This window comes from Papilio xuthus, unplaced genomic scaffold (assembly GCF_000836235.2).
Source record: "Papilio xuthus unplaced genomic scaffold, Pxut_1.1 DF825928.1, whole genome shotgun sequence".
Taxonomy (NCBI): Eukaryota; Metazoa; Arthropoda; class Insecta; order Lepidoptera; family Papilionidae; genus Papilio; species Papilio xuthus.
Genome location: NW_013532721.1, coordinates 3,353,006 through 3,363,316, shown reverse-complemented (window position 1 = coordinate 3,363,316; position 10,311 = coordinate 3,353,006). Strand labels below are relative to the sequence as shown.

General features: G+C 33.6%; 3 protein-coding genes across 4 annotated transcripts in view; all 3 read right to left on the bottom strand.

Moving 5' to 3' along the window:
- Positions 1 to 454: 454 nt before the first annotated feature.
- On the bottom strand, positions 455 to 1,914 carry LOC106125226 (chymotrypsin inhibitor). Its single transcript, XM_013322334.1, has 3 exons — positions 1,803 to 1,914; positions 568 to 753; positions 455 to 497 (listed from the first exon to the last, which is right to left on the bottom strand). Exons 1-3 carry the CDS (start codon positions 1,867 to 1,869, stop codon positions 475 to 477), a joined length of 276 nt encoding a protein of 91 aa, XP_013177788.1. The 5' UTR covers positions 1,870 to 1,914; the 3' UTR covers positions 455 to 474.
- Positions 1,915 to 2,313: 399 nt separating this feature from the next.
- LOC106125575 (fibrillin-2-like) lies at positions 2,314 to 9,018 on the bottom strand. Of its 2 annotated transcripts, XM_013322838.1 has the most exons (11): positions 8,922 to 9,018; positions 6,687 to 6,881; positions 6,279 to 6,491; positions 5,780 to 5,974; positions 5,386 to 5,595; positions 4,765 to 4,980; positions 4,494 to 4,688; positions 4,072 to 4,275; positions 3,505 to 3,702; positions 2,929 to 3,144; positions 2,314 to 2,532 (listed from the first exon to the last, which is right to left on the bottom strand). In XM_013322838.1, exons 1-11 carry the CDS (start codon positions 8,974 to 8,976, stop codon positions 2,384 to 2,386), a joined length of 2,046 nt encoding a protein of 681 aa, XP_013178292.1. In that variant the 5' UTR covers positions 8,977 to 9,018; the 3' UTR covers positions 2,314 to 2,383. The 2 variants fall into 2 exon arrangements, with proteins under 2 accessions (XP_013178292.1, XP_013178293.1); XM_013322839.1 differs by lacking the exon at positions 5,386 to 5,595.
- Positions 9,019 to 9,351: 333 nt separating this feature from the next.
- The window catches only part of LOC106125056 (flocculation protein FLO11-like), an 8,880-nt gene continuing 7,920 nt past the window's right edge, over positions 9,352 to 10,311 (bottom strand). Inside the window, exon 5 of the mRNA XM_013322141.1 lies at positions 9,352 to 10,305. Within this exon, the coding sequence (XP_013177595.1) occupies positions 9,430 to 10,305 (876 nt within the window). The 3' untranslated portion in view covers positions 9,352 to 9,429. The remainder of the gene's footprint in view (positions 10,306 to 10,311) is intronic.

Below are 10,311 nucleotides of genomic sequence, written 5' to 3'. Positions count from 1 at the left end.
GGGGAGTCCTTAAAATACTACGGTCAGTCACAGGAGCGGGGCTCAGATTTTAGTCACGTAGTCGTTAGTTGTAATTTTTTCATAAGTAATTTATGTATGTATGCAGTCTTATGCTATAAAGAAGAGTATGAGCCAAATTATATTTTTTTATCAACTTTTGCCTGTGAAATTTTTAAAAATCATAATTATGAATTACTACGTAAAAAGTAAGGGGGGAGGGGGGGGGGTCTTAGCATGCACTACGAGTGGTCACCGAGGCGAGGAAGGGGTCGAAAAAACTAAAAAAAAGGTCACGTAGCGTGGGTATGTTCCCTTAGGTGTTTTATCTATGAAAACCCAAGGTTATACCGTAATTATGATACACGATAGTTATTTCTTGGATCTATGTTTGTGTAATATCATTTTTAATCTAAAAAATAGTAGTTTTGTTATAAATGAATTAAAGATACTTCATGAAGTTTTATTAAGATATTTTCAACTCCTGTGTACTTGGTAATCTAAAAAAAAATTTTTTTATTAAAACAGTATCAAAAAAGAAAAGTAAAAAAAAAAAATTTTTGTACTAACCACAATCTTTTACGGAGATGCAATTATCATTAGTATCTCTATAGAATCCATTTTTGCAAACACATTTAACTCTGCAAATACCAAAACTTTCTTTCGTACATTCGGTGTTACGAGTTTGACAAGTTTTTTCAGCACAAGGAGACATGCAGTCTAATATTTCGTTTGGTTTCGAGCATCTCATAGGGTCTGAAAAAAAAACCAAATATAACAGATTTCTTAACACAATCTTACTATTAAGATGTATGGATGTTTACTTGAAGGTATCTCCAGAACAGCTGCATAATTCTTGCTAAAATTTGGCATAGATGTAGAAAACAGCCTGGAAGAACATTTAGACTACTAAGGTTTTTTTAATTTCGCGCCGACAGAGTCGCGAACGACAGCTATTTTTTGTTATAAAACAAAGATACAATGAGTTTAAATATTCAAAACATTCACATAAAAAATCATATTGTAATTTTCTCATATCAACATGTTTATATGTGAATGTTATGCCAGTGCGAACACAAGGTCGTCTTTTATATTTTACAATATAGATCAGTAGAAATAATAAGAACGTAAACAATATAGTACATAAATAAATAAATAATAGTCGATATAATTTTTCCTTAACAAATAAAATAACAAACATTTGTATGTAATTAAATTCAATATAATTTATTATTTGTTTCCTCATAAAACTATGTCACAGATTAAAGAACATATAGTTAATATTTAAGTATTACAGGTTATGTCCTTGAAGAATATGTTTTTTTTTATATTATAAGGTGGCAAATGAACAAGCAGCCACCTGAAATCACTGAAATAGTGAAACGACCGTTGCCCATGGACATACGCAAATTCACATGCGTTGCCTAACTTTAATCGGAGGAGGGGATGCACAGAAAGAAAATATTTTCCCTTCCCATGCATCCATTCATCCGTAATAGTTAAAAACTCATTGATAATAATCTCCTGATGATCTACAGAATCACTAAAAACTTAAAGAATGGTACAAAATCCTGGTCTAATCCTCCAATAGCCTGGTGTTAAGCTAATAGTAAGGTATTTTCGAGCTATTGAAATCCAGGAGACACAGGATTTATAAAACTAGACTAGTATTTACTTTGATATTATCCTTGGTCATTCTATCAAGTAAAATTATTTTTAATTCTACAATTTAAGTATTAAACTGTATAAAATAGTTACTAAACCGAGCATAAGTCGTACCAAAAAAATATAACAAAATTACTTACCTGCCGAACCATATTTAACAAGGAACATAAATGTGCAGCATAAAACAAAACTCATATAGACACGCATGTTGATAGCGAACCTAACTAACTAATGTGATGTTTTCCCCATCAATTAACTTTATACGTTTACTAAGTAACACAATTGCTTTATTTTAGTAGATTAGACATCCGTAATTAACTATATCCATCCAACTTTAACAATTTCCGCCGGGAATTGTTATCTTAACACATTTGGAATCTTCTGTGTTTGTTTTACGTGAAAGAAATTAAACCCGAATTTATTGAATATTTCTGTTGTTGATATTAAATGCAAAAATTAGACAGTTATAAATCTAGCAAGTACGTTACTCCTCAGGGTTTTAGAAAATTTTCATAGACAATACCCACTTTATTTTTGCAGCCACGGACATGAGCGTTGGTGATAACTCTACATTACGGCAGACAGCTTATCTACATCTTAACCTATTAAAAAATAATACGTTTACGTTTATATTTCATTGGTTCGTTATGAAATAATTACATCAACTTAAATGCAATAACTTTATTAGAAATTGATTAAGGTTCTTGAACTGTGTGTCTGTTCAGTTATTCGTATTATCTTCATCAAATTCTTCATCTTTGATATCTTGATTCTTCGGTGATACTTCTACAAACTGCCAATAATCTATTTCTAATTCAACAGGATAACTGTCCTCATTTGACTCGGAATCTGGTACGGAACATCCATTATCTGTAAATATAAGAAACATTTTTATTAAATCTATGAAAATCTGAAATTAATTAGAACTCAAAAGAATTGTTAGTCACAAAGTTTACTTCATAGTTGTTTAATTCATAAAATCAAACAAAACAACAAAAATGTGTTAAAATGTATCCAACTCAGTGTATGTAAGAACATACCAAAGCTACGCTCGTTTTCCGCTAGCTCATATGCACAAATCTTATATATAAAATTCTCGTGTTACAATTTTCATTCCCATTCTCCTCCGAAACGGCTTGACCGATTCTCATGAAATTTTGTGAGCATATTGAATAGGTCTGAGAATCGGCCAACATCTATTTTTAATACCGCGCGGTCGGAGTCGCGTGCGACCGCTAGTAACTAATAAAATAATGTGTTACTTACCATAATCAGGTGCATTAGCAAGTTCGGGACATTGATTCATTGGAATGCAAGTCGAATTTAGTGACAATCTTAAATAGCCTGACTCACAAACGCACCCAGGAACACCTGTGATGTTGGGATTGCATGCGTATCTTGATACAATGGAGCTGCATATATCAGGAGAGCATTCCTTTTTATTAGTCGTAAAGACTTCATGAGGACTAGAACACTTTTTATCTAAAATAAGCAATGAAACATAATTAATTATTATCGATCCCTAAACATTTGCTTTATCACTTAAATTAATATCTTTTTCATATTGTAAACCACTGGACTAAAGTTATTTATATTCTAAGAATTTTTAGACATTATTAGTTAGATTTAATTAGAGAGAATGACGCGCTTTCGTTACCAAGTCATATGTCAGTATGATTAGTGAGGGGACAGACGTTGTTTTTTTATAAGGTTAGTGTTGCGCCTATACACCGGCACAGTGTCGAATTTTCTTCCTAACAGAATTAATACTTAAAGTTATCGACGTATACATATTTGTATAAATAACACATAATCATTTTCGATATGGCGATTAAAACTTACCACATAATTCATTGGTGACGCAAAAACCATCGGAGTTTCTATAGAAGCCTTTGTTGCAAGCACACTGTTGTTTACAAGGCGCGGATGCATTGACAAGGCAGTGGTAGGTTTTATTTCGGTTGTCACATGTATTCAAAGGAGGGCAAGATCTAATACACTGCGAACTTTCATTGGGAAGAGAACAATTTAGTGGACTTGCTGTAAAAATAGATAAAGATCATGTTAAGGAGAGAAATTATGTGTCATTAAAAAACATATCTACGACGATTCTATTTAACAATAGCTCTGACCCTATAAGAGCATTGGTCCAATGTGATTATAAAAACTAGCCCTCGTCCTCGACTCCCACCGCGCGGGACTAAAAAAACTAAATTAGTATCAATTTATGTGTTCTTCTAGACTATGTTCTACATCTATGCCAAATTTCAGCGGGATCCCACCATTTCTGGAGATACCTTTAAACAAACATCCATCCATCTATACATCCATTCACCCAAACATTAGCATTTATTATATTAGTAAAAAGGAAAATAATAGTCGATATTATGCAAAAAGAAATCCACTCACAGTTTGGAGACTCTGAGCACTGTTCCGACGGTATACAAGTCGAGTTAACATTTAATCTTAAATAGCCAGGCTTGCAGACGCAACCCGGCTGACCTTTCTCTTCAGCATCACATTTGTACAAAGCTAGTTTAGATTGGCAAGTCTGGGGAGGACACTTCTTTTTATCTGGCTTATATATTTCGTTTGGTCCGGTACACTTCTTGTCTAAAAAAATAACACGTATTTTTATTTACATAAACATGGCTTGTCATGTATGAGTACGAAAAACGACATAGTCACAGCAATGTTTACATTCACATTTGCATTGGCATTTACATTCTTTAACATCTTTACAGAAATACATCTATGTTATATTACAAAAATTATCAACTTTTACTGGCAGGCAAAAAGAAAAAATTAAATCTTGTTCAACATTTGTTTACCACAGAGGTCGCTCGTTACGCAGAATCCGTCTCCATTTCTGTAAAATCCGGCATCACAAATACATTTGTTTTGGCAGACTTCTGTGTCGTTTTGGTAACAACGAAATAATGCGCCACGGTTTTTGCAGGATTTCGGCGGCGGACAAGACTTCACACATTTTAGGCTCTCGTTCGGCAAAGTGCATTTAGGTTTATCTGAAAACCGGTAGTCATATGAATATTTAAAAGTTTATAGAATAATATGTTAAATAACACATATATCTAATCTTACTATAATCAGGTGAACCCTGTAATTCTGGACACTGTTCCATTGGGATACAACTTGAATTTAGGTTCAATCTCAAAAATCCTGGTTTGCAAGCGCAGCTCGGTTGGCCCTTTTCTTTTGAATCACATTTGTACCTCGCTACAATAGACCGACATATCTCAGGCGGACATGACTTTTTGTCTGCTTTGTATTCCTCGTTAGGACCGGTACATTTCTTATCTGAAAAACGTAAATTTTCATTTTTACTGTGGTAGACACAACAGCAGTATTAGCTGCTGGATTAACAGACTGAATTCTTCCTTCTCTCAAACAAGGCATCTGCAAACTAAGTTTTTATTGATGTCTATCGGCTGCATACACTTTTCTATTTCAGATACTCGCAAACAAACTTTAGTTCGTAACATTTACTTACAACTGTTAGGAAGAAAATCCGACACTGTGCCGGTGTACTGGCGCAATACTAGCCTTACTAAAATATCGGCATTTATGTCCCCTCACTAATCATTGACATTGGATTTTGTAACCAAAGGATTCTAACTAATAATGTCTAAAACTACATACTGTAAAAATATTTTGGTTTTTACACATGGTCGTGTTATTCGAAATTAAACTTAAGATTATTACCCGGTGCATTACCCATTTCAGGGCATTGGTTCGCTGGAATGCAGGTAGAGTTTTCATTCAATCGCAAAAAGCCTGACTTGCAGACGCACCCCGGCTGCCCTAGCTCGTTTGGATTGCACGCAAATTTTGATACAATGGAGCTACATAAATCTGATGGACATTTCTTTTTGTCGGGTTTATACTCCGCGTTCGGGTCATTGCATTTCTTATCTAAAAGGACAGATAAATTTCGACAAGGACTTTGTTACTCCTACAACTAAATATTTAGGTTACATCGTTAGTATAATTTGAGAAAGAGTGATATGGTAAGTCACTGCTTGGTTTTTTATCTTTTAAAATTATGAATATTGACAGGAATAAAAAAATCACTAAAATTAACAAATATTGTACTTACCACATAGATTATTGGTGACGCAAAATCCATCAGCGTTCCTATAAAATCCTTTGTTGCAAGCACATTTATAGTAACAAGGTCCAAATTTATTGATGGGACAGTGGTAAGTTTTGTTGCGATTGTCGCATGTCGCCAACGGTGGACATGACCTGACACACTGCAAACTTTCGTTGGGTCCAGTGCAATTAGCAGCTTCTGATATGGAAGTAACAATAAGTAACTAGTTTTACAGTATATAACATGATTAAAAAGACAAAGAAGTGTATGAACATCAAAACAATTATGACAACAATATCGACTGTTTGAGAGTATAGGACAGGGTCTTATCCTATTTACTTTTTAAGATAAAAATCATTGTCGTTTATTAACATTAATTGTACCAGAAAAATCCGATGATAGCCTTATAATATATGTAAGAACTAATATAACGCATATGATAAATAATATGTTACATATATCCTAATCCAATTAAATAATATGTTTGTTTTGTGTAACTTACTGTTAATATTTGGACATTTTTCAAACGGAACACAACGATCTCCGTCTCTCCAATAGTTCTTCTTGCATCTACAAGATGGCCTACACTGCAGTAATATTCCTATACGGCCGACAAAATGACAGGTACCGTTGGCTGTGGCTCTTGTACAATTATCACTGGGGCATACAGGACATGCGTCAAACTGTTCATTTACCCCAGGGCATTTGAACGAAGCTGTGTAAAGCATAACAAATAATATCATAGACATAGCTGTCTCTTTACATGTTCAGAGACAATTTAGACGTCTCAAGACAAAGATTAAGATTTAACTGATCAAATTAGAGAACCAGACTGAAGTTGGTTAGTTTTAGGCCTCATTTATTGTTCCAAATGATGTAGATAATTTATCAAGTATACCATTATACTTACGACATTCTCTCGTCGGTACGCAGGTACCGTTGTGCAGTCTCCTGTAGTTATTCCTGCAAGTGCACTTAGCTGGTGGACAGACATCTTGTGAGTCAGTTAGACATGCTCTAGCTTCTGCATCGGACGTGGGACAAAACTCGCATTTCAAAGAAGGACAATCATTAAACACCTCATTGTCGCCACAAGTCACATTGTCTGAAATTTAATATTACCACCATCATTATCAGTTCGAATTAATCTACTTATGGAGGCCCCTCCTCAATGCCTCTGTTCATCGTTTAATTAAACATCAGAATAGTTATTCTGATTTCTATGCTGATTTTTAAATAAAGATTTGAATGGTCACATGTTTCGTTTATATTATTATTGTCGATGCTATAAAATGGACTATTAAAATGGAATTAAATAGTCACAACACGATTAAATAATTATTAGTTTTATTTTTTATTTCATCACGACAGAACCTAATTATATGGTGCCATGTTAATCTCTTGTTTTTTGTCTGTCTAACCTTTACATCCAAAGATTGCGGTTTTTAGGGTTCCGTACCTCAAAAGGAAAACAATGGAACCCTTATAGGATCACTTTGTTGTGCGTCTGTATGTCTGTCAAGACCCTTTTTAACTATTGAGTGTAGGAGATACTTCGTCTATTATAACTTTCTTGGATTTAGTAGCGTTTCTTTTTTATCTGCGTAAAAATAAATTACTTCCAATGAAGTTTGTTCAGGTTTTGCGCTTGTTTCGTTTCGAAGACTATACATAATTGTACAATGTATGTTTTGGAAACATCTTTGCTTCGGATAATTGCATAATATTTATGATATTCTGAATAAATAGTCTATTTAAATCAACGATAAAAATGATTTCTAGCAGTTAAAGAATTAATAAAATAAGTTCAGTAATTTTTGGGCTTTTCGGATTAAATAAGCGATAAGATGTTTGTTCCTTGATATAGAAATTGTAGATAGAAATATTTCATTGAATTGTGTAGCCCAGCTCATAACATATTGCAGCTAATTTTGATTCTTTTTTAAACGATCACGTATTTTATTTACATATTTATACAGGTGTATAAAATCTGCTTTCGCCCGACGCGACGCGACGTTTATTAACATAAATAGCATGACTAATTAAAGTAAACATATTCACGTGTACACATGAATATGTTTAATACGACAAACAGGTTACATTGAATTTTTTTACAGCACAAATAAAATAATGATACGACAAATATGATACCTGAAGTTAATTTTTTTTATTTTACTATTCAGACAACTTAAAGTTAACTTATAATTTAACCCATTAGTGCATAAAGTTTATTAACGCCTTTTTTCATTATGATCACTGTAATATATTTTCATTTCGAGTGTATTTGACTATTAAATTGTATAAAATATTTAATTAATATGAAAGTTTAGATTTTATAGCCCGTCCGATAAATCGCTTCCCGGAATGTCATACCAACAGTATTACCACTTCAAATATGTATATATTACACTACTGTTTAAACAAATAAACGGTTAGTAAAATATATATAACTCCTAAAATAACAATTTTATTGGCGTCCGATTTATCGAACGTTATGCACTAATGGGTGAATATAAACATAAGACTATTTAAAAGTTGTCACATAGTTAAATTCACTTGTACCCACGGTACCTTCCAGTCTCAATCCAATCCAATGTAGTAATACTAAAAAGATTACTACGTTCTGTGAAATTAATTCTTCATAGTAAATGTAATCGATTGGTAGATCCATAAGGAGTCACAGTAAAAATTAAAAAATAAATCTCAATTTAAAATGTAATCAGAACAATTTTTCTTGTTATATGGACAAAGAGTGGAGACACAAATTATTCCATTTTCGATAACGCCCTTTATTTCATTCATGCACTATAGTTTCCACTGTGCATACAATAGGTTACAATAGGTACAAGAGGTCAGAAATGACAATAGGTCCTATTGTTATCTCTGTTTTCGCTATGGGAATGAGGGAGAAAACACTACGTTTATGAGCTTGCGCGCTAGCAGTGGAAATTTACAATGAGGATAAATGCGTAAATAATTATTTACAAAATTAATATAAAATTAAATCATTTTTTTTTCGAAAAAGACATATCAATTTGTTATCATCATGTTAATTCATTATAAACAGGAGATTCTGGGTTATTAAATTCATTAAGCTTTCCGAAACTGGGTATAATAAAATGTATGATAAAACAAATTTATTCACCTGCGCTCGTTCCAAGGAGTATGTGAGCAATGATAAAAAATAAAAACATAACCATAGTGATATGACGAACACCGTCTGCCGCCGATAAAACATAATCGTGGAGTTTTATAGCAATTTGTTAATACCTATACACAAAAAACCGTGTACAGTGCATAGGTAGAACACATGTATAAATATTATTTTACGCCATCTTATATTTTTGCCAACTTTCAATGTTAAAATTTTGGAATTACGGGTAAAAGAAATAAATAAGTAACACTGTTTTGTTTTACAAATAAAAAGCTTAACTTACTTACTAGCTTACATTTTATTATATTGATATTTTCAATTAAGTATTCTCTACATTTTGCACTTAATAAAACTATGTACATATGTATGTAGTAACTTAAATATTATATAACATCAAATTTTAAGATTCTGTCTCTCTATCTTGGATTTTACTTAAAAAAATGCGATGGGTTGAGTAATTATCAGATTATAAGGTAAGTGTAAAAATACTATAAGAATGTTAATTTCTCCATTGCCGTTCTTTGTAACATGAACATCGTGATAACATTTTCTTAGATGTAGTTGAAGTTGCAAATGGCGTTACTGTTGATGCCGAGGCAGTAACACTGGTTAAATCTGAGCCATTCGTAGGTTCACCAGTTGTCTCAGTAGTGTTACTTGAAGGTGCTCCGGTTGCTTCAGAAGCGTCAGTAGATTCAGTTGTACTTGCTTCTGTCGTCACAGAAGTTGTACTAGCTTTAGTTGTAGGTGCTCCTGTTGCCTCAGAAGCTTCAGTTACTAAAGTCGTTGGTGCTTCAGTTGCCTCTGAATTTGTAGTAGCTTCAGTCGTAGATGCTTCGGAAGGTTCAGTAGCCATAGTTGTAGGTGCTTTAGTTGTCTCAGTAGCTTTAGTTGTAGGAGTCTCGTTTGTCTCAGTAGATTCAGTTTCTACAGTTGTAGATGCTTCTGTTGCCTCAGAAGTGTTAATAGCTTCATTCTTAGATGCCTCGGTAGCTTTAGTTGTAGAAGTCTCGGTTGTCTCAGTAGCTTCAGTTATAGGAGTCTCGGTTGTATCAGTAGCTTCAATTGCTATAGTCGAAGAAGCTTCTGTTGCCTCAGAAGTAGTGATAGCTTCAGTCGTAGATGCCTCGGTAGCTTTAGTTGTAGGAGTCTCGGTTGTCTCAGTTGATTCAGTTGTAGGAGTCTCGGTTGTCTCAGTAGCTTCAGTTGCTACAGTCGTAGATGCTTCTGTTGCCTCAGAAGTTGTAATAGCTTCAGTCGCAGATGCCTCGGTAGCTTTCGTTGTAGGAGTCTCGGTTGTCTCAGTTGATTCAGTTGTAGGAGTCTCGGTTGTCTCAGTAGCTTCATTTGCTACAGTCGTAGATGCTTCTGTTGCCTCAGA